Source organism: Odontesthes bonariensis, chromosome 17 (assembly GCF_027942865.1).
Source record: "Odontesthes bonariensis isolate fOdoBon6 chromosome 17, fOdoBon6.hap1, whole genome shotgun sequence".
NCBI lineage: Eukaryota > Metazoa > Chordata > Actinopteri > Atheriniformes > Atherinopsidae > Odontesthes > Odontesthes bonariensis.
The window spans coordinates 19047618-19072976 of NC_134522.1; the positions used below are offsets into that span (position 1 = coordinate 19047618).

Genomic DNA, 25359 nt, shown 5'->3' on the forward strand with positions numbered 1-25359 from the left:
AAAAAAAAAGGTCAATAGATTAATCAATAAAAAAAAATAAAAAAAAACTGTAGCCATACCGATTGCATAGATGGTACGTCATTACAAGAGATTGTTTCTTACATACAGTGTCACATGTTGTCATGTTGTTATTTGATGCATTGTTGCAGAAGGACTTTAAATACTAGGTCTATGTCACATACTAATTCTAATGAAACATACAGAAAAGACAGAAAATACACTTATTTGCCAATATCCAACACAATAGGCTATGTCATTCAGGCAAACTGAAACCATAGTTTAAAAGAAATCAATACACAGGTTACAGAGTATTAAATAACTATCCCCTGTGCATCCCACCGGGCGCGGTACAAAAAGAGGTACAAATCAAATGGACAGCGTAGAAAATAAAAGGCTTCTTTCTCATTTCTCTGCAAGACAGACAGCCATATTTACCACTGACATACTTGAGCTTTCAGTGAGAGCGAGTCATTGGGGTTATCAAGTCAGCAGGTCTCTTACCAGTGTGCATAAAACCCTGACAGTCCAAGAGGGCAGGACTTTGGTCTTTTTACTGTTATTGCAAAATGAATTCCCACAATAAACACAATGCAAAGGGCAGTCATATAATTTCACAGATTCATAAAACTGGCAGCTCCTGGTCTCCCTGTGGCTGCTCTGTCATGGCTGCAATAAAGTCACACACGCAGTCCTTAAGTGCAAAAAGGGAAGGAAAAAAAAATACTGACAGATGAAATCATATATATATACAGTATATACTGTATATATGCCAAGGTGAAAAAATATCTTGTGCACATAAAAGCAAGATGTGAATCATAGAGGGGGCCGTGTTTGATTCATATTCTACTTATTTCCTGAAAAGTACTTCGCTATGGGCCATTTGGTTCCCATCCAACCTGGACGAGAGCTCGATTTACAAAAACTGTGACAGTTCCGTTGCCATTTACCATATTTTCTTACCTGCAGAAGGTCCATGCGATGCTTTGTTAGAAAAACGGGGATCCCATCCATGTAACAGCCAAGCTGTGTAAAAAGGCCTTTATATATCTTTTGTTTGAGCTGCTCTGAAATATTTAAGGTTTGAGTTGTTTAAGATGGCAACATTATATCTTCTAGGAGCCCCATTCTGAGTAACCCTTAGAGCTCTGACGGCTGTCTTCTGCATATAACCAACTACTCAGAAATATTTCACATAACCTTAAAAAAATAAATGAATCAATAAAACAGAAACTCAGCACAAATTAAACACTAAACCTGTATCACTTTTCAACCTAATCCACAATCCTTTATCTTTGAATAGTAACTGCAATTACCAAAGGTCTCTAAATGATAGATGAGTGAATACACCCTCCAAAAATCCTCAGAAATATTCATTTTCAGGGGTACAAGGATCAAACTCGGACTTGACTGCGTTTTCCAGATAATAGATCCCAACTATAGTCATCTCCAGCCATATGTTTGCTCTAGAGTGCTCTTAGCTTTCACTGTAACTATGCCCCGTGCATTGACCCACAGGTGTCATTTCTAGCTGACCCGTAAGTCGTCACTGACCAACACACCCTATGAACCCACACCTTTAAAACTAAAAGTGGGCTCATGTCACACACAGCGCTCTATTATGTAAAACCACTCAGATTCTTTACCAGTCACTGAAGTACATGAATGTACACTTGCTCCGAAGAGGCAGGAGAGCTATATTTAGTGAGCTGCAAAGCCTATTCATATATCCACTGATCTATCAGACACATGGTTTTAATGTTTCCTCACAAATGTGCAATTAGTTTGATGAAACTCAACTTCAACCCTAAAAGCTGAGTTGGATCCTTCAAGAGGCTGGCAACAATTACAAACATGGTGCTTGCAAAAAAAAAAAAAAATCAATATGAAAACAGCTAATGGAAACTTTATTTGGGAGCTTTTGTTTGCTGTTCTCAAGCTAATCAATCAAGAAGCTGAGATCATTAACTCCTATTTTCCACTGCTTTCTAAACACATATCCATTCATTTACATGCCTGATCAGGTCCCTTGGTTCAGAGACAAGGCACGCAAAAAACACTGCTTAATTGGTCGGTGAGGGGGTCAGACTTGTAATGACCAAACCACAGTTCTACTTCATTATTCAGAAGCCTTCCCACGTGTATTGATCTACCTTGGTGATTATTAAAACGTACGGTGGAAGCTAATGAGGGCACGTTTGGCTGTCCAGGTGTGGTCATTAAAGGTGAAGTCGGTACTGGTCACAGTAATGATTTTAAAACAATTATCTGGAGAAAAAATACAGTAGACTTCGGGATGCTATTGGAAACCATAATAAAATAATTGAGCATACATCAAAATTATATCTCACAGAAAATATATGCAAGATATGTTATGAAACAGTAAAATGTGTTATTTTCTACATGTGAAATTAACATTTTTAATATTCTATTGTAAATTAATTATACGTTTATGCAATTTGCACCACAGTGTAGAAGTTGGAAAAAAAGAGTTGGCGCTCCCGCCTTGGATCAACCATCAGGCGGAACCCTGGCTGTCACAGTTAGCCGAGCTAGCTTATCCTGTGTTGACAGAATGAATTAAAGACAGAGATTAAGCTAGACGTTGCATGATATAGCAGTGAGATAGATGGCTTCATGCTGGATTACAGTTTGGGAAGTGCACGCTGGCAGATAGCAAGCACACATACTTCTCCAATCTCCTGCAAAATCAAGAGCCTCAACCGCACGCCCCTCTTTCATTGCATTTTTTAAGAGAGAGCTTAATGGATTTAATGCATATTTTCAGCAATCAATCAACTAAGCATTGGTTGTTGAATTAAAGTCCTAATCTAACTGGGCCTCAAAGGGAAGCCTTCTTCTATTTGTCTTCTTCAGTGTCACATAAAAGCACAACAGCTTGTAAATATGATAAGAACCAAACTGAGAAAGGAGGTGTTCACTTAGATTTAGAAGTTTCATGGGAGGTACAACAAAGTTAACACCATCTCAACTTTTATTAATTTATTGAAAGATCAAATAGAAGGAAAATGTGGATGAGACTGGAGGAAAGTTGATCTTTGGGCATATGAAACACAAAACCAGCATGACGACGCGAGCATCTTAATAAAAAGACATTTGTGTAGCAGTAGCACTCTGGAGAGTGGATCTACATGCCATACAAAACAGTCTTTTTTGTCAGTATTTTCTGTCTTTATAATCAAAACGTCTCGCTTTGATCTTCTCTTCCAATTCAATTTGACAATTCTGATGGGTTTCTCAGAAAAGAGCAGCATCAATTTCACACCCACAGCCTTAGTTGATTTCATGATCATGGTGAAAGGCCACGATTAAAGAACATCCCAGCTGAGACGTGTTTAATAGACATGGTAACACTTGCCAATTATGAGGACCAGAGTTCCCTAACATGCGTTTCCTTTTTTTTTGGGGGGGGGGGGGGGGGGGGTTCAAAGTACATATATGATTGTACTAAGCTTATTTATATTTCTTCTTTTCATACTTTATTAAAACATAACACTACAATAACACACCATACCAAATCTATCCCAGCCTGTGTGATCCTGACCTACTTACTGAAAAGACACAAAGAACCAAACTGGAATTCGGAATAAACAGTTTCTAATCTGTCATTGAATGTAAACAAATGGGTCTGAGAAATGAGATGTTACCACAATGTGCGGTACCCACCACATTCCCTCCAGTCCCAGAGAGCAGTCCAAACTTGGCATTTACACCAGTTATCATAGCTTTTTTTTCTTTTAAGTCTGTCTCTGCACCATGAACACACATCCACACAGAATGTACATCCCTCCATGTCAGTAAAGGACTGCTGTAGGGATAGTTAATATTTGTAACTTGCACTGGACGTCTGGCCTACCTGCCACACATAAAAACCAAATGCATTCTGGCGAAGTATCCTGTACAGCTGTGCACTTTATGTCGACACAGCCTGAAATTTGCACTTGGTGACTTCTCCAACTGCCCTACATTGTCATTCAGTCTCTCCAGCATTTTCCAAGTTCTCACCCATGCTTTTCCCCTCTGTCTGCTGCTTGTTCAAGACCTGTGAGAGGGAAAGGATTAGAAAAAAGTCAAAGGTCTACAGATAGGAAAGTGTTTTCAACATTGAAAAAAAAAACAGAAAGAGGTGAATATGACGAGATATTCTGCGTAGTTACGAATCCAGCTCCTGCAAAATGCAGCTGCTCGTGGATTTGCTTGGAAAGCAGAATTTTTCTCCATTTTGGGGCCAAAGATAAATCCACTCTCCCCTTAAAGACACTGATAAGAGTTAAATACAGATGGACTAGCTCAGCAAATCCATGCGCCTCACTTCGAAATCAATACAAGCAGCTTTAAATAATATGAGAATCATCAGCCTCAGCGAGCATATGCCCAGAAATCAGATACACCCCCAAATTCATTACATCTGATGGCATCAATCCCGCTGTACTTCATTCAAGCCCTTCAAGGAAATAACCCTTTCCTTCTCCTCCTTTTAGATCTTTGTTCTTTTCTGACAGAGATAGACTTAAAGGTAGAGTAGTAAGAGGTGAACTTCTGAAAATAGGAATTCATGACATGAATAACAGGGTTAACCAATTTCATAAACTCCTTGCCAGTCGTCAGCTTCGTATAATAGCTACGTATTAATATTTAAGTAAGTTTAGTAAGATGACTACTGACAACAGCAATATAGCCCAGACATTTTATCAAAGAGTTTCCATAAATCAGGTTTATGTAACAAGTTCATGAAATTATTTGTTATATATGTGTGTGTTCTGTTATATGTTGCTGGCAGGAAGTCAGTCTATCACATTGCCAATTCAGAACCTTTAACATTTCAATGCAACAACACTTCTGCCCTATAAAAGGCACGGCTTTCATTTATCACACACTGAGAGGACAAAGCACAAAGCAACTATGGCACACAGTGGAGATGCTCTCTCTGCCTGATGATTTGTTGCTATAAGATGTGTCACATCACAAATATAAATACCAGGGCTGCTAAACTTGGTTTATACGTTATATTGGTTTCTTACTTTATATTTTGAGTTTTGTTAAAGGAAAAGTGAATAAATAACTTGTAACACAGAACAAGTAAAAAGAAACTCTTTATTTTTTGTTAGTCAATACTTTATTATGATCGCAGAGATTATTTTTTTATGAAAACAAACAAAAAAACACTTATTTGGTATCGTCTAAGAAAATGTAGGAAATGGTCACAGGATCCTCTAACTGGTGGTGTTTCGTAGATCTAGGTGGTTACTGTTAACCAAAATAAGTCATCCAATCAACTGTCATCTACAAACCATCTAGCACAAATATTTGTAACACAGCTCTTTACTTTAAAAAAAATAATGTCAAATTCATAAGTAAAATTCAATAATGATTGTAACCTTGATCATCCCACAAACGATGTCCCACATTTTGATCAGCCCTTACTTTTTTAAAAGTCAAGACTGCACAGTGGTTCATTTGCAGATTGGGGAAGAATATGACAAGAAGTGAAACAACAAGTATCTGGGGTTCACCACACTGTGTAGCACTCCTATCACACAGCTCTGCAGTCTGTGATACTGAGGAATACAGGAGTTCAATCAGACTATCGGTAGGACTTGGGAAAGTCTTTATATGTATATGTATGTATATATATATATATATATATATATATAGTTGATTGTTCTTACTTTCTAAATTGGGCCATAAAAACTTTTTACTTAACACAAACATATTAGTCATCCCACATTTGGTTGGTAGAGATCCAGTCGCCCCCTCTCAGCCTTTTCACTTGGTCTCTTTGATTAGACATAAAGGCTGGAAAAGCAGATACTTAAAACCATCTCTTTATCCAAACTGTAACTCAGCATATGCTGTCTGCACCAGTTCTGGTGGAAGAGTGCTGAACAAATCTTTGCTATGGAAGCTGAAAGAGCTTTTCAGCAAAGAAGCGTTTATCAGTAATGTTCTGTTATTGGCCCAATTACTTAAAGGCAGTTAATAAGCCAGCTCTTCTCCCAAAGAAATGTAAAAAATATATAACTTTAATAGCCGCCAAGTTATATTTAAAAAAAGATTATAATGCCATTATTTTTCACCATTTTATACATTTATGTGGGTATGAAAAATCCAGCCATCCATCCATTTTCTATGCTCCTTCTGGAGCGTATCCCAGCTGTCATTGGGCGATAGGCGGGCTGGGTACACCCTGCACAGGTCGCCCGTCGATCACAGCGTGGTGGGAGGAACATAGAAGAGGAAGACATACAGAAAAGCCACGTTCATCTAATTTCTTGAACTCCAAAAACTCAAAAAGCTCTGCATGAAGAACAATCGCACTCACTTGATAAAACTTTCATACACTCATGAAACTACAATACAGCTATGATATTCAAACAGCGGAAAAGGACAGCTCAAGAATAAGAGCCTGTTGAAGCAGAAACCAATATCATGCTTCTTGTTAAGGATCTTCAGCTATGCAGACAAGTCCCTCAGGGTACCGCAAAGCAGTTTCAGTCGTATGGCATTTTGTGTGCGTGTGTGATTTTCTGTGGTGCCATTTTAAATACAGCACGCTTTCAACTTCAGTAAACCCCACCCCCCCATGCAAGTTTACAGGGAGCTGACCAAAGGCATCACAATGAATGAGTAAATAGGTGAAAAACTAGTTAAACTGTATCAAAAAGAAATACATCAAGAGTATTGAGAATAAAAAAGCAAAGTAAACCAGACTACTTACTTGTAAGTCTCCTTCATAACATCTATCCTGAGAAAGTTAAGGAAACAGAAGAGCAATAAAAAAAAGTTGTGGAGACTGAGTTTTATTGTTGGTAGTGCCACACAACAAGACTGCATCGACACTTAGAGACAGAGTGCAGACATGCACTGATCGTGACAGAGGGAGGAAATATCTGACAAGAAAAGCAAGACAATGTCAGGAAAAAGCTGAAAATTATGATTTTTTTGTGCTCCCCCATTCAGGTTTGGACAAGGACTTCTTAAGGCATAAGGCTACGTTCTGCATGTGTTTTCCACCTACAGGTATCTGCTTATATCAAAACAAGTGCCTTGCCATTTCCTCATGTTCTGTTGCTACAGAGAGAAATTGAAAAAAGAGCTGCAAAATGCTTTGCTGCTGCAGATGATCCATGACTCCTCTTCGTTAGAGATTCCAGGTAGTTTTTCAGTTCCACTGACCAATTGGGAATAAAATGGCCTGACAATCAACCTGTTCTGATGTTGCCTTTTTCTGGCAACATATTAGGAATATATGACGTAGCAGAAGAAGACAATTATTCCTTGAATGAAGGGAGATTCTCGTTCTTGGCGTACTCTGCTCCCACCGGTGTTGTGTAACACCTGCGTGTCCTCAGTGCAGCAACTCAGTTTTGACAAAAGGCTCGAAAAAAAATTTTTCTTTGGTAGTAAATAACGGCATAATTGGCAGTGAACCGCACAGCACAACGCTTAGTAAATCACTCTGATATTCACTGTTTTACACCAACAGATTTAACTGGTGGAATGCATTAACAGATCTACCCTGTAGTTTTACAACTTTTACTTTCCATTAGAGATCTTCCCTCTTTCCAGTGAAGACCGTCAAGAGGTCAGGACACTTGAGATCTATCCCACCCTTTAATCCTACACATCTCTGCTGTCTGTTTTACTACACAATGTCCCCTCCCAGTCTCCTCCTCTGCCACGGCAAGTCGTTACAAACTGCACTTAAGAGTTCCCCTTTTCTTCTTAATCATGTCACATTTCTCAAATAGCCTCCAAAAAATCATGAGTTTTTAATGACCAAGAGAGTCACAGCGGGCCTCTTGACATCACAGATTTACTGGCTGCATCTATAGGAAAAGACAGAGGATCTCAGCCAAACTCAGACTGGTTATTTATATCCATAAAATGAAGGTTATTCATGGAAAATTGGTACAATTCAAGCTTTTGACTTCTGCAAAAGAAAGGGAGATCAGAGAAACTAAGATATTATCTTTTAATTAAAATGCAGTCATTTATTTTTACTCGAATGCATATCATTGCAAAATATAAAACAAGAGGAGGAGTGACTCTTTTTACACACTGTGTACAACTAAATATCTCACTATACCCATGGATCTGCATCATCTGGCAGCATTGAAGTCATATGTCGAGGATGAGTGAGCTCTCCTGTCCACTAATTGTTCCATGCAAATCAATGTTTTAGTGGGAAACCCCAGAATTACATTATAAATAGAAGGATCTAATAGCTCTCTGTACACAGAGACTGTGATGAATCATGCTGCCACTCTATAACTAAACAACTTGTACAGTCGTGCAACAAAAAAAACACCTCATGATAAACGTGAATAAAACCAGAGCTGTTATTTGATTCAATAAGTAATAAGCAGCAATGCACCAGCTTTTATACGTGGTGCACCCATCGATCAGGTCCGTTCTTATAAATGCCACAACCTACATATTGTTAACTCCCTGATTTGGGTACATACGTGCAGATATACTTTGCTCAAGGTTACAGGAGAGATTATACTTTTCAACATGGTTGAGACTGTAAGAAAAGGTAAAACATGTATGTTTTTCTGTTACCGTTTATAGAGAGCATAAGTATCTACACGATCTAAGTGTGGTACAGTAACCCGTCTGTAAAGATTTAATGTGAGTTAGTTGCTTTGTAAAGACTGGGGCAAAGGCCACGCTCAAATCCTGTGTTCAAAAGATTCAAGAGAGACTAAGCCGAACAAGAATTTAGACTAAATATTTGAAGAATTTTGCCCAGTTTCATTAATACTCCCTTCGTTCACAGATATAACTTTTTCAATTACTGCTGGGGGATCAGACCACTGCATAGAAACCTCACACACAGGAAATGAGTGCAAGGAAAGACAGACAAATGCAAAGCAATATGCTGCAGGTGCATGCCACCTCCCAATCGCAGACTGATGGATGAGAGTTTTTATACAGCAAGAAAACAAGAACACTGCACTGTTATCATCGCAAACCCATGTATATAAAAAAATAAATAAAACAGGTAAAGCAAAGAGCACTCTGACAGGACAAAGAATCTGAAGAAAAGGTCTAAATCAGATGTCAGAACAGGCATTTTATGAGTAGTGTTTTGCACATTGAGCATTTATGTAATCACTATCATTTTTTATATAGACTGCAAATTTATTTTCTCTGTTAAATTACCCCACATTTGCTTTTTAACAAGTGCAGCAGAACATTTTGCTTAAGGAATTCAATTGCTGTTTAAAATCATCTGTTATTTCTGTTCTACAGTTTCTTGCTGATTCATAGGCAGACATATCTGCTGGGAACAGTGCGGTTACATTTTAATGCGATCTAGCACTCCTTGAACTATCCGTACAACTTATTACAGACTTATTACATGTGGGATTGTGATGCAATTCCAACATTTGTCTTTGCACAATGTCAATAACTGCATACTAAAAAAAATTGTTCTGTTTGTTTGACCAAGACACATGAATCCTTCCTAATTTCATTACACGCAGACACAGCTTTAATACAGCTAAATAAATACAGCGGTGACTGACTTTGATTGACTAAAGTGTGTTATTAAATATTTAGTTATGAAGACTCTGAGTTTAACAAGAACAGGGCATCAGCTAATTATACGAATGGCCATGCACTTCACTTCTGTGTCACCGTTCTTCTTTCTTTTGTCTTCTCATCCACCCTTTTTTCCTTCATTTCACACCGAAGAGATGAGAGGAAGGACGTGGGGCATAAGCTTTGTTTGCAAGAAACAAAAGCTGAGAACACCACATATATAGATCCTTTTTCCCAGTCCAGATATTTTCTTTGTTAGTGAGCCAATATATTTGGGAGAAATAACTATCAAAAACAGCTGTAATGTGATCCTCTTCTCTAAAAATTGCTTCCTCAAGGGCCACAATACCTCATCTACCCAGGCCATTTCCTGCTCGCTTTGTGTCGGCACTACTTCCAGAAACAATTACACACCCAAGCAAAGAAACCAGACGGAGACCCTCTTCAATCTAAACACTTTTGTCAAAACAATACAGAATAGCCATAAATGCTTCAGGTTAAGAACAACCACACTGAGTTCTGGAGTGATCAGACTATTTTTGTAACAATAAGAAGTCTCTGTCTATGTCAATAAAAACAGAGTAAGACTGAGAAAATGAAAGACGCACATACACATTCTGAAATTAAGAATTATTCTGCATAAGATTACCTAATTTCAGAAGTATGTATAAGAATAGGAAATTCATCTCTACGCAAATAAATCCAAAGCATTCAGATCCAAGCTTAACCACAAATAACTTTCTGAAGTCCAATATAATCTCCAAGTATGCAAGATACAATCAAAGAATAACTATGTTCAATGTCATCTCTTCTTCCAGTGTTAACAGGAACACCACAGAATTCCAACACAAGGAATCCATGGAAAAGCGTGCAGTTACACAAATAGCAGCTGAAGAGAGGAGCACTAGAGCTGAAGGAGTCTTCCACACCCACAATAGTGCAGTGTCTCCCCTACAACAATCATCACATTCACGTTAGACAGAAAGCACCCGACTGCGTCTGCTGAAAAATGAGACGCACCTACATGAGATAAAAGCAGCAGAAACTCAACAGCACGCATGCGGCTGAACTGTGAGGAGATGCTGATGTTAAACAGAAGAAGTATTCACAGTATGAACTGAAGTCAAGCAGGATGAGTCCAGTAGCAAAGGACAGGACGAACTGATGCAAAATGATGATAGATCGCTTGGCTTCAGAACAGACAAGTGCTGTGAAGAGAGCCAGACAGCAGAACCACTGGAATGCTCTGATTTCCCAACATACACACTCACATACCACACTTACTCTTCAAAGCCTGGGCATGGATGCTCTCTACAGAAGAAGGCATTGTATGAACAGCCCCACACACAACACTGTCTGCCTGCTGAGCACCTGAGCCTTTCATCTATCAGCTCCACCTGCTGTGGGTGCAAACTGTTTGAGAGAGCAAGTGGCAGAGATAGCAGAGACAAAGCACACATGCAACTGCAAGGCTGTGTTCTGTTGGTTTCTTTAAGAGACATCTTCCTTCCATCTTAAAACTGGACAAGTTCGGATTGGTGAAAGCAACTTTTGGTTGTGTAGGGTCTACAAAAGAGAACACATAGTTCCTAAACAAATAGAATGTAAAATGTTGGAGTGCGATGGATCCATAACAAGGGGCGGAAGTGCTATTGGAATGTGATAACATTTGATAACAACACAACATCTGCAGGCAATCAAATGTCAAGGTCAGACCTGTTGCAGAAGTCCTAATCTTTTCCGTTATTTCTTGCCTAACAAAAAAAGATAAATATGCAAACCGAAACGTGTTATTTGTGCAGATGCGCAGACTGAATAATAAAGAAATGTGCACCAACTCCTGTCATGTAACACATCTTGAAAACATTGTTCGTTTACACTTGCAGACCTGCACATACAGAGAGATGGACATCCCATCTCTTTAATCCTTTGTCTTATTTGGCCTTTACATCTCTAACCTAATTTTCTCTGCTCAGATCACTCAAGCTCTAGATCCTTTCTTATAACTTCAGCTTATCCTGGGGATATTTGAAGCAATGGGACGAGGAGAAGGTTGACATTACAAGGCAGGCAATTATAAGGGGTGACGACAGTCCATGTCTAAGAGGGTAGTCAACCTCCCACATAATTTGCGTCAGCAAAGGGAGAAAAAAAACACTTATTCTTGATGAAGAATGCCAAAGCACACTATTATACAAAGAGGCTGTGGTATGGATGGCATGAACATTAAAATGCACAAACACAAGAAAAGAACACACACATCTCAACAGGGAATGCAGTCTTAGAGTCATGCTGAAGTATCTGGTCCTATGTGAGTGGGCTGTTATGTCTCTGCTCTCTGTAAATACAAGGAGGCCAACATCAGTCACAACTGCTACACTGGCAAACAATCTTCACAACAACACACAGAACACCCACGCCTGGCTAACAAGCATTTATCCAGACAGCGAGATGTTTAGAAAATTTTATCAGGTCCATGCAGGACAAACTGGAACATTTTGTTAAGTTCAGCACATGGTTTAGTGCTGAGGTTAACAGCCAGTCATCCTCAGAGCCACACGTTGCATCTCCACTTCAGACATAATGAATGTGCCACAGAAGTCCACAGCTACACATGTATGACCCTGAATCAATATTAATTCAAATTTGTTGTTACATTCCAGCGATCTTGGTTGTTTACATAAATCTGCAACAAAACTAATCACTGTGTTCTTTTTTCTTTTCTTTTCTTTTTTTAAAAACCACCAGCTATGTCAACAAGTGTCCATTGGTTTACTTTAAAGTTGCAAAATCAAAGAGTTTTTCAAGCCTTAAAAAATAGTAATCAATCCCAAACTATCGAAAAACCAAAAGCACTGCGAATCAAGGTTGTGATGCTGAAATCTTGGCAAAAAAACTCACAGCCTGAAATGCATGTATCTGAGTACAAAATGTTAGACTGGTGAGTTTTTGGATGGAGCAGCTAAGGTCGTTAATGATCTGCCTGTTTGACTGGTCTGAGCTCTTTAATAAACCAGTGAGCTCCACAGACTTTTTTCACATTCATCTTAACCAGCTAATCAATGATGATTAGACTCTTGTGATGAATGGAGTGAAGTAGAAAGTACACAAATGAAAATGCGAAGCGTTTGCTGTGGCATTTTTATTCTTAGGGGACTGGGGGGGGAAAAAACATGCTGATATATCGCTCTGTTACTGGTTGCATGTGACAGAAAGCAAACAAAGAGGCCTCAGTGTTGACACACGGATGCTAGATAGATGGAAGTGACAGTAACATGTGCAGTTGTTATAAATCCCCAGCTCCAGTTCAAGGTTTGAAAAGTCTATGTGTATTCCATAGTATCACATGATCAAGCGGCTCATTTCTGCACCGCATTGCTCTCCAAAGACCGAGATTCCAGCATGAAGCTCTCTGTATATCACATGAATAAGACGGCCTACGCATAAAATTAAACAGGTAAACCAATCCACAAAACAACATGCCTGCATAAACATGTCATGCACATAACACCCATAGCTATGTGCTTCCCACATGGACATTAACATAGAGCATCAATAAAGCCAAATGTGCAAAATGATATTCTCTGATATGTTTCAGAAACAAACAGATGTTTTTTTTTTTTTTATTTCCTTCACTTAACTGCAGACCCATTGAGGTTGGAGCAAAAATAAGAAGTAACAATGAAGAAAATGTGTTTTGTTCTAAGGGTTAATGGGACAGAAGAGGAGGAGAAATGTGTTTTCCTCTTGGACGGGAATATTTTTTTTTAATAAAACCGGGTAGATTATTGGGCTACACTGTGCCTTATCTCATTCAACTGGCCTTAAATCTACCCTGCCAAAAATTCTGTGGGCGGTCCAGCGTTTCAGCCCGAAGGTCCAGCCATGAAAGCACCACGGGAAGCCCTGTGATCAAAGAGGAGTCTCACTCACCAACCTGGTCCGTGTTGAGCTTCTGGCATTGCTCCAGCACACTCCTTTGTCATCAAGACCCCTGATGTTGTTGTTAAAGCGTTAACACATGTTTCTGCGCAGTTGTATGTGTGTGTAAGATCAAAGACTTCTTAGAAATCTCAATATAAACATGAAGAGTGTTTGGTTTTTAACTAAATTTGGTACAATAAGCCAAAGATGAAGGAGTCAAATATTTTGGACCCTCCCTTAAAAAAAAAAAAAAAAAAAAAAAAAGTTACAAAATACTTAAAAATATCTCCTTCTATTTCGTGTGCAAATATGTTTGCTTACGTTGATTCATACCAAATAAATACAAGGATTGAAAATGGCTGCTCACACAGTTTAGCTTTATTCTGCTTATGCACACTGGCTTGTGGAAGAAAAAAAAAGAAAAAAAATCAGTCATGATGTACTTCAGGGAAATGTGCTTGCAGGTATCATCTCCCCTGGTGTTCACGAAGAGCTGGCAATGAAATGATGAGACGGCAAGAAAGTTATGCAACCTGACTTCTGACTACAAGATGATGATAATTCTCATTCAGCATCATCAGCAAAATGATCTGTTCAGGCCTTTTTTCATTCCACTGATAAATGCTGCTGTCCACCGAAAACAGCCATACGTTCAACAAACAGGCAATTCAAGAACGCACAGTCACCCGCCGTGGTCACAAGGTCAGCTGCATAACATCCATATTACACGCATGCGGAAGCAGCGCTTTATTTCTAATGGTCGTGATTTTTTAAACTACTAGTGTGAGACTTTTCATTCATAAGAGCATAATGTTCAGCCAGATCTTCAGACAGTACTACAGCTCTTATGCTGGAATTAGAGCTGAAGTAATGGTCTAGTTTTTCTTCCCGACACCCTGCTCAGCTTGAGAGTGAGGCGCCTGTGGCCGTCTCTACCACACAGCTCCTCACACTCTAGGCTTCCCTTAGCCATGACATGCCACAGATTGCATAACCCTGCCACTGCATGGCCCTCAGGCCTCGACTATCTGCTACTGTAACCATGAGACTGTCAGCGACCGCCCCCTCACTCCACCCCCCACTGTTCCATACACACACAGTGCAGTCACATGCACACATGTTTCGCTCCTAAAGTCACAAGTCGCACTGTATGCCAAATGCCCTTTGAGGCATGTGCTGGCTGCTTTCACACTGATGGTTTTTATCATATAGCACACACCCACACACACACACATAAAACCCAGAACAATGCTTGGCTGGGAGAAAAACACGAAACTTCATAACAGTGCTTGCCTTCACCACTGCGATGCTACAAAGTATCAGCTGAGTCAGGAGATTGTTTAACAGAAAGCAAAAAGTCATACAGACACACCGAGGCTGGACATATTATATTTGTGCTATGGTGGCAGTGCTGGTGAGGGTGGTTGTAAACATCAAGCAGGGAAGTTTTCTGACTTGTCCAATGTTTCTTCTTTAAAAAAGCTTTTTGTGTCTTAAGAGCAGCAAATGCATGGCAATTAGTTCTCTCTGTGCTTTGTACAATAAAAGGCAGCCGTGGAGTCAGCGTACTTCTTCTGTAGACCAAAGCAGAAAACACATCTATTCAGCTGGGTTGAAGTGAACCTCCGCCAGTTAAATTGGCTCCCAACTGTCGCGTCTTTCAGAGACGCATTAGCAGAGTCCTAAATGCTCACACATGAGCTGTTTTTATGAAATAGTCGAGTGAACTTTTGAAAAGCTTACAAATGAGATATTGGTGTCGGACGAGTTTCCCTTAACAGGTTTGGCGCAAACAAACTCAGCAGCCAAATGATATCAGAAAGTGGTGGTACAGCCGTCGCTATGCATGGCTGTAATAAAATAAAGTAGTGGTTTTCTTACTAGACACCACACCTCGAGGAGGAGGACAAAAACAAACCCCGCTCTGATAACTGTATGTGAGAGAAATGGAGAGAAAATATGTTTATTTTCTATTTCTTCTCCCCCCCAAATGGGTATGTGGTGATAGTTATTTCAAGTCAACAAGTATTGGCTGTGTTTAGTCTTTCGAAGTGGAAACAGCTGATCATTCACGGGATTAGTTGGAGCAATGCTTTCAGTACGTCAGCGTTTATTCAGGAAAAGGGGCTTGGACAAAAACCACTGAGTGCACATTAAAGATATTAAAGATAGAAACCAAAAAGCTGCGGATGGGAACGTAACATGACTGTCATTGCAAGAAGTGAATATCAAGTGAAATCAATTTCCATATGAGAGGAGTCATGACTCATCATGAGTCCTTTGGAAAAATAGCCTGTTCTCTGCATTAATTTGGGACTTGTGCTTTACACAGTTGGCTTTTATGTGTCTCTACTTCAGAGTATAAACACAGAGGCTCAGTGTGGAGTAGCTTGACTAGCACCAGGTAATCTAAAATGTGAATCTTTGAGTCTACAAAGGCACAGCCTTTCTACACTTGGGGCTGTATCTAAAGTCCTCCTCATCAACATTAACTAAATCTGAACCCTTGGTCATGGAATCTGCCACAGAGGAGTTTAATCTACATTAAAACTGCTAGACTAATAAGATGCCGCTGATCTTCATACGCAATCCTGCAGGCACCAAAATTAATAGGCTTTAGTTGTTCTCCTCATGAACAGTATGGCTATTTCAATTAAAAACACATTGTATCAGCTCATGTTCCAACGGCAAAAAAAATTAATAAATGAAAATAATCTAAACCCCACTTCCCAGAGAAACAATTATTCAGCTTTGGTTTAAATGTAATCTATTCAAAAAGCACCGACCTGTGGCCCAGTGAGTTAATCTAGCACAGCTTTCATCAGCATAAATATTAGTCAGAGAATTAAAAGACACAAAAGTTATTTGAACAAAGTTTTGAAAGATTCCGTTTCTTCATACCTGAGACGCAGATGAAAGTCATGTAATCTCCCTGTCCACCAGTGGCCAGGAAGGGGATCTTCTTCTTGGTCCTCCTCCTCACCTGCACGGCAGCAAGCATCTTCTCATCGTGAGGTGTGAAGATCTCCTTGCTGATGACTGACTTGACACTCATCTCTGACAGAGGTGGGAAGTGAACAGCTGGCGAACTGTCCTGGTGAATTGATCCAATTTTCACTAAAAAGGGGAACAGAGTAAAGAGTCTTAGCAATAAAAATTAAGTAAATCCTAAAATTTTATGAGGTTTTGGTGTCTTGAACTTGTATTATTCTAACTTTTTTTGTTCTTGTTCTCTTTTTATAACTACATGTGTATTTTACTTTGTTTCACTGCATTGTTGTGTTTATTATTGCCGACCCTAGTTGCTGTCTATCTTGGCCAGGACACTTTTGGTAAAGTTTTATTTCCTGGTTAAATAAATAAATCATCACCTCACAGTTAAATGCCTCCATCACTCAGTAAAGATAACATTCAAATCCCCATCTGTCTTGTTTGGACTCTTATATTATCTGGATATAAATGTCATCACTTCATTACATATTCTAATTTGTGTGAAATGTTGTCATTACTGGCGCCTGAATTCTTGATTTATGGCCAAAAATGCTTTATGTGATCTTGACCGACCTCCACTCCACGAGGAAACTTGTGCCAGATGAAATGAAATGCTCTCAAGGCCGTCCTGCTATCAGCATTCACCAAAGAGGTCACAGTGAGCTTGGCCTTTGACCATCATCATCTAATTAGGTCGTGCTTGAATCCAAAGTGAATGTTTGTGCCAAACTGAAGAAATTCCCTGAAGATGCTCAAGTGATAAACAACACCAGTGACTCAGGAGACCATTACTGCTGGAGCAGATGGTAGAAATTATGACTGTCACGCTGTGGCAGGAGATCAATAAATATGGGCAATCACGGTGGTGCTGGCTGAGGCCATTAAAAGCACTGTGTCTTGATTTGTTTTAGAGCCTCCTGCAACATCTATTACAACATGTCGAACAGTTTCAAATATGACATTAAGATGCCAATTATATCTTCTTTTAGCATTAATACTTTGAATCGGGAATGCTTTTTATTCAAAGCAGGAACGCAGGTGGTAGCTGGCACGATTGCAACTGCATTTCAACAACGTTACCCTGATGAGTTATTGATCTGGGATAGTCAGATATCCAGAGTTCTGAACTTCCCGGATCGATATCCTAAAGGAGAAGAAATGCACTTCGTGTTGTGGAGAGAGGTCGGTGTTGGTATGCTGGCATTTGTGTGTATGAATTAATCAAAAGGTCAGAAGACATCGCATGGTTTATGGTAACTCGAGGTGAGGCGCGTCCGGTCCGACAACTTGTTGGCTGTGTCACAACAATCTATGCGGCTGTGCAAATTACAAGTACCATCATATCGCTATAGCGTGACCTGCACAGAATCCCATACATCTGAGAGTGATCAGCCGGTCATCGGTCATACATGACAGAGTTGGAAACTGTTTAATCCATCTCATCACACTCGCACAACACCTCTGAATTTGTACATTTTCTTCGGCTCACAATGTAGCAGGTTGAAAACAGAAGGAGTAAATGTCTCCCACTGCACCTCCCAGCAGCATTTCTCCATTTTACAACCAGCCATCACACTCTATAGCTCTATATTATTTAGCAAATGTTCTTTTTTGAAACTGGAAACACATCCTGATGGACACAGCAGCATGTCTGATGGTGTCAGTGAAAGCTGTGCTTCCGTGGCCTGGGAGCAGGAGATCGTAATAAAGAGGTGGGTTATTTTATTTGGTTCCAAATGCTCTCCTGAGGCCTACGGAAACAAATCAGTCTCAGCCACACACCTTCATCTGAGCCACATAAGGGTTCACAACCACATACCGCACAAGCCACCTTGCTGCTGACGAACCAATCTATCAGTGTCAACCCTTGCATGAATTACTGTGCTTCAAGGCCCAGCAGGGCAGACGGCAGAACAATGTCTTCATCAAACTGACTTCCAAATAAACAAACGCTAACGAACACCATTGATGTCTACAAACAGGGCCGCAAGCTTTAAAACGTGTGCTCAGCAGCTATTTAGAAGCAATTGTTTATTTATTTCTTTTTTTTTTCTTTAAAAAAAAAATGCAAAAGCAGGTTGGTCGTGGCGTAGTGGGTTGTGCAGGCGCCCCATGTACAGAGGCTACAGTCATTGCTGCAGCTGGCCCCAGTTCGAGTCCCGCATCGGACGGCCCTTTGCTGCAGGTCATTCCCCCTCTCTCTGCCCCCTGCTTCCTGTCTCTCTTCAACTGTTCAGTCCATTAAAGGCATAAAAGCCCAAAATAAGATTTTTATTAAAAAGATGCAAAACCTAAAGAATTTGACATGAATTTGCAATTTTGAACTTCCCAAACCCGAGACTTACTGGCCGACGTTGGCGATTGGCAACAAATGGTTATTGTTAAACTAAGATTACGTCACACCAGAGGGATCACTTAAACTGCTGTGGAGCAGAAACACTTTGGAAAACGCAGTATTGTCCAAATATAATGCAGTCAATTAAATAAACCTAAAGAAATGACTACTTCCATGGAGCTTTTGTTGTTCTTGTTTAAGTGCGTGAGTGCTACAGCCATTTATAAGAACAGAATTTATTGTATTAACGCCGGATGGCTTTACAGGTGTACGGATGCTTGCCGTTTCATTAAGTTTAAAATAGTCAATATTAAACCTTTAAATTCTCAGGGTTTTTTCCTTTAATATATAACTAGAAGCACAGTTCAGCCAAAATATCAATACCACTGATGGACAAGACAGACAGCTATGCATACTCAATCAACTGAGAATGAACATTTAATATGATAAAAGAATATAAGATTTATCATTAGTATCAGTGGTAATACTTGGTAGTGAGAGTAGTTTTACATTTGTTTTCCCACAAATTTTCCAAGTATGAGCACTTAGAGAGCTTTCCATCCATCTTCCGCTCTACATTTTCAACAAGTCGTGCCCTCACAATAAACAAAATCCTCTGCCAAGAGTTTGTGGAGAGAGTCATTGAAAATACGCCTTTCTGTGGAATTTAATTAATGCTGAACATCCCAACACTTCAGTGAAGAAACGCATGTAAAGTTTACAATAAAATTAACCGTACGGCTGTTTTGCACTCAACCCCCTGTCAAAAATGCTCAAACTATGCCTCTCGCTTCTCACTGAACGATTGATACACCAAATAAAACAAATCCAAAGAAATCAATATCAACTTCTGAAACTCAGTAGCAAAATCGGCAGAGCAGAGCTGTTCTCTGTGGAAGCCCTCGACTGCAGAATCTTCTACACCCTCCTGCAGCTAAGAGGGAAAACTGGGTACATCTCCCCTCAAGCTTTCACCAGCGCAGATCCCACCTCAGGTGGCCCACTGAAGCATGACGGTGGGGGAGGGTTAAGGAGATGAGGACGAGTGGAAGAAAACAAGAAGCAGGGATATTCGGAGGAGGGAGGCAGGAGTCTCCCAGCAGTGAAATTGGGTGCAGCTTATGGTTCGACTTTGTAGTCTTATGCAATGCTAACAGTGGAGGGCTGAACAGTTGTAGCCATGGAACTCCTGTGGCAGTAAAAGCAATGCACATATATCCACCAGCGCCTCATCACCCCATTTTCACGCAAAGCCTATTTCAAAAACACTTCATTAACTGAGACTGTGTAACACAAAGCAGTCAAAGGAGCAGTGCTGTTCCCGCGCATTCCCTCGCTCCCCCCTTCTTGCTTAGTGTGTTGACGTGAAATATGTTCAGTCAGTGCTCACTGCTCTTCTGGGACCTCGCTGAAGTGGGGCCTTTGAGTTAGCTTGCACAGCCGCTTCTTTAAGCCTGAACACAGTCCTTCACTCCAGTCTGTGCTCACAAGTGAGAGCAAGCTGGCACACAAGCAGGAGGAGCAGAGGCAGAAATAGAGGAAACAGATAACAGACCCTGAAAGATTCAGCTGAAGGTGTGCATTTAATTTTCTTTTAGTAGAACACAAAAGCCAAACCAGCTCCTGGCAAATGGTTATTGAATCTATTCAGCTGTAATCCTTTTATTCCCAAATACCCTTACTCTGCTGCTCCAGTGTGGAAAAGACTTAATGGGTCCACAAGAAAAAAAAACAATCACATACATATAAAGATTTGAGGCAGACTAAGTGACAATTGACACTTTAAGGTTAAAGATTTTGTAAGTACTTTTCATAACTTCAGGCAGTAATTACTTTTGGACCAAGAGAGGGAAAACACTTTTGAAAAGTGTGGACGGTTTGTGTAGCACTCAAAGTATTCTCAATAAAGGCTCCCGACAGGTACAATCTCTCTGATGCACTAGAGGGCAGTAATATGTATTTCATACAAAAAGGGGAACCATAAGAACGCACAGAATTTAGTAAAAAAGTTAAAAATGCTGTCATGAATCATGACAGCATGTGCTTTGTACTTTTCAGTAATGTCGAACAGAGCTCGTCTCCCTAGAGTCCCGATTATCAGTTTCTTCCTTCCACAAGGACGTATTGTTGTCAAAGTACCACTTGTTTTGGCTAAATGAGGAACGTCAAATGAGAAGTGATCGCATGTGACACGTTTAGGCAGGCGTTTGCTTTCTGTTGTCACGGCTACCTTACTTTCTGTGCACATATTCACAACGCTGAACAGCCAACAAGAGTGGGCCTCTCTCACCAACGGACCCAACACAGATTCTACATGTGGAATCGGCTGAAAAAAAGACACTGACAGAGTCTGACAATGGCGACAGTGAGCACATGCCAAAAATACATGAGAGGCAGACATTCACCAACGCTCCAGACTTGCCAAACAGATTGTTGACTTGGTGTATAAGGCCCCTTAGATAAGAGTAAGGGCAGGGATTAGTTATGAAATTGTAAATGCTTAAGCAAGAACATATAAGAATGTTGGTTCTGAAGTAAGTGCGTGAAGACATAGGGATATTAAAAAAAAAATAATAATAATAAGTCATAAGTCTCAAGAATTTGAAAAAAAATAGGAAGAACTGCTTCAGTGTTATTCCTGAAACTAGCACGTTCAGTAAACATTCAGATTCACTGCACTGGTGTGTCAACAAGGATTTTTTCCCCCCGTTTTTTTTCTTCCTGGTAAGCATGCAACTGTACTGAGAATATGTGTCAACCAGCAGCAGAGAAAGAGGGAAAGCCATGTTAGATATGTCGCTCGCAGTGAGGTTGTAAACTGAACACGAGTCCAATTCATTTGATTTACAAAACAGGTTCATTGGAAAGTACAGAACATAATAATCCTGCAAGATAAGCAGCAAGATAAATAATAAATCATCCTGAGGAGGCTCATATCTACTCCTCCTACTCATATTTCATTAGCTTTGAAAGATTTCATAGACAAACTAGATTCTCTCATTCCACACTGCACCCACAAAGTTGTATGAAAGAAATAAAAGACCTTCGCCTCATCTGCAGCTTCCCTACGTGTCTTTCATGTTGACTCGCTGCTTTGTAGACCTTGGAAAAAGAAAAAAAAAAAAAAAAACTCCCACGGTGCAGCCATCTTCAGAGGCTAAATCTTTGGAGAATGATGTCATTCAACAGTGTCACTTTGAATGAGCAGTATCCAGCATCGCCACCCGAAACAGATGGCGAGTGTTACCTCTCATAAAATAATTGAGAGATTACACCATCTATCCTGCTGTTTCTGAGGTGTCAGTGCCAGGCTGGAATATGTTAGAATTAAGTGCTACATCAGCACAGCACTATGCAAAACAAATAAACCAAACTAAGCGCTGTAATCCACAGAGGAGAAATTAAAAAAAAGAAAAGGTTTCTGTTACAAATATCTGTTGATAATGGCCAGTAACACTATGGATTATCGTGTTGTACTGCTACACATTCCAGTTCATAAAAGGAACAACTTGCTGGTACTTCATAAGACAAAGACATGAAAGTCATAAAGTCATTTTTCTACAATGTACCACCCCAGAAGATGCACCCAGAGAATAATATCTGCATGTCTGTGTATGACAACAGCCATAACTGGCCATTCTGTGAGAGTCTCCTGTAATTTATAGGCCACTTTATTCCCACTTTTCTGGAAATACGTCAATTAGATCAGGACTGTTTCTCTGCCTCAGGATCAGGATCAGGCTTGCCATCTTTCTTGAGAGCAGCGCATTTTATTTATTTTCCCCCACACACAGATACTGTGGCACCAAAGGGACAAAAAGTAAAGGAGAACATGTGAAGAGATGATGTATGTCCCACCGATGTCTCTTTTATGTCATGAATAAGAGAAACTATACATCATAGTAAAGAATAGCTGTCCAACATAGCAGCATGCTGAGGAGGAAGGGGTCTTTTCTTTCAAAAGGAAAGATATGTAGGTACCTATTCATTTTTCTGGGTGACTCAGCTGCTGGTGAAGGTTATAGAGTCCCAGGGAGGCATGGGCTTAACCCTGAATCAATGAATGACACGCCAGGCCCCCAAATGAGCTCATTCTTTATGGGCCAGCACCTTATAACCATAAAACATTTTAAGGGAACTGAGTAAACAGAAGAAAAGCAAATGCACCGCACTTACCAACAGATGTCTCAGGATCATTACCACAATGACTCTGTTATACACTGAGGCCACAGCACGAGGCTTTAACAACGCAAAAGCAAATGTGCATTAAGCAAAAGCTCCAGCATTGTGTCAAGTGTACGGCGGCTGAAAACATATGAATGATATGCTTGGAGTAATAGTCAACAAAATTTGCAAGGTAGAAACGCACATAAACAGAACCAGATGAACCGGTCGTGGGTGAGTATATCACAAACATAGGTGTTACATAAACGTTGTAGCACAAGCTCCATCACTTCTGTAATGCAGGGAAGGAGATTGCAGCCTCGTAAATTTAGATTGCTCTGGGACTCCAAGTATTAGCATCAATTTGTCAGGAACACAGACAGGCTGCTTTTGTTCTTTGCCCCCCCGCCCACTCCCAACATCTGACCCTTTGAAGAAACAAATATCTTTATGTCTGCAATAAAGGATGTGTTTTGTCTAGCAACAGAACAAGCTGAGGTTGTGGACACGCAGGGAGGGAGCCAGCTCAACAGTTTACTTTATGCTGACTGTAACTGGACACTGAAGAATGGGTAAATGTATAAACTGATCTTTCATGGCTTGCCAAGGCAAATTAACCCCAGTACTCCTGCATAGGAAGAAGCAATATCTCAATGTAAGTGGGTTACTATAAAGCCATTGGGGAGCCTCACAGCTAATCTGACCTGAGCGGTCATCCCCGTGCCAACTTGTCACAGAGATACAGGGAAGGAGAAATGTAGGAATTGCTCTTCTGGGAAAATCTCATCTCACACAAATAAATGCGGTTCTGGTATTTTTGGGACAGAATCAATTCTGATTGATTCTGATCTTGCCAAAACACATATGTCTAGGTCTTGTCAAAGCTTCTTTGACAAATAAATAAATGATTAAAATGCCAGATTGTACCTCAATCTCTGCTTAAAAAAAAACGGGTTCCAGAGACAGCTCACATAATTGCTCATCAGTACGAGCCTAAAACGTTTATATTTGATGTGGAAACTAAATGTTGAGAGGCGTTTAGTGTATATTTCATCACACATACAGTTATATAATGTGATAGGTTGAGATAACTGTCATTTGATGGGCAACAGGCTGGTGATAGACAAGCACAGCCTATAGTCAAAATACTCAGCTATTCTCAGACTGGACAACACCCAGATTCACTTTGCGCTGACAGGAATTTCACCGGATTATTTGCACTTCCAAATGACCTGTTTGACAAACATATTTTTTTTCCCCCATAATAAAGCATTTAAAGTTTGTCCAAAACAATGAAGCATATTTTAAGTTTAACTGTCGACACACACACGCACACAGCGTGACGTCATATTTGATCACAACAGTGTAAAAATGAGTAAGCTGTATTCACCTTCATTCAATAGATTAATTACGATAGTGACCACTTTTGAGACACAAATACGGAGAATTATCTGAATTTTGACCAAACCAAAACATTTCCTTGCACCGGCTACTTCCGAAGAGCCTCACGGAAATTATTAGAAAAAGTTCATCTCTTAAAAATCATGAAAACGCGACCTTAAGTAATTTGGTTAGTGAAACAACTCCACGTGAACGGTTAACAAGCGAGATGCGCGTGCATACACGCGCTGACTCCACCGCAAAGTGGCAGAAAGGTTGTTGACGCAGTCTGGGCCACTCGCTCATCAATAAAACGACGCACTATACGTTGACACAAAAACAGCGATTAAACCTTTTTTTTTTTTTCTGTGCAGTGAAAAAAAAAAAAAAAAAGTTTGATATTTTTCGACAAACATTGGTAACGCCTGACGTTAACTTACCGACGTGTTTATGCGAGCTTTTTCCACGTGCTGCCCACAGTTCCCTCGGTTTATTCCTCCAGCTGTCACAGTTCACCCGCTTCTTTCCGCAGCTTTTTCCTTATTTGTCAGCTGTCCTCTCACACCAAACGGTAGCATTTCGTGCCTGACATCGCGTCGACTTCTCGTCTGTGAGAGTTGTGGGTCTCTAAGCGGCGGTAGAGGACTTGTTTTCTCCTGCTGCTTGTACTGTGAGCAGCCAGCGTGTCTGACTGTGGCCGTGTGTTTTGTGTGTGAATGGGAAACCAGTAGCAGGTCCCCCAGACACACAAACACGCCCGCCAATCGCGTACAGTGTCACACTCCAACGTACCCTCCTCTGCACGTCTGCAATTTGGAGAAAAGACGAAGAAGAACATTCCAAAGCCAGTTCAGTATAGGTGTTTATTGCGGTTGGTGAAGTTATAAAACATGTTGGCACAATTTCCATCCACAGGGATATATTGCTTATTTAGAACTCTTTTTTTCCCCCGAAGGACAACCCAAGAAGTGGTATAATTTTTTTATCAGTAGCAGCTA

The 25359-nt window shown here is 40.1% G+C and overlaps 1 protein-coding gene across 2 annotated transcripts in view; it reads right to left on the bottom strand.

Annotated features, from left to right (window-relative positions):
- The window catches only part of stxbp6 (syntaxin binding protein 6 (amisyn)), a 52361-nt gene extending 27271 nt beyond the window's left edge, over positions 1-25090 (bottom strand). Inside the window, exons 1-2 of one of the 2 annotated variants that reach the window (XM_075447694.1) lie at positions 24802-25090; positions 16393-16608 (exon numbers count right to left, since the gene is read on the bottom strand). In XM_075447694.1, coding sequence (XP_075303809.1) covers positions 16393-16546 — 154 coding nt within the window. In that variant the 5' untranslated portion in view covers positions 16547-16608; positions 24802-25090. The remainder of the gene's footprint in view (positions 1-16392; positions 16609-24801) is intronic. The other variant, XM_075447695.1, reaches the window with a different exon arrangement.
- Positions 25091-25359: the final 269 nt, after the last annotated feature.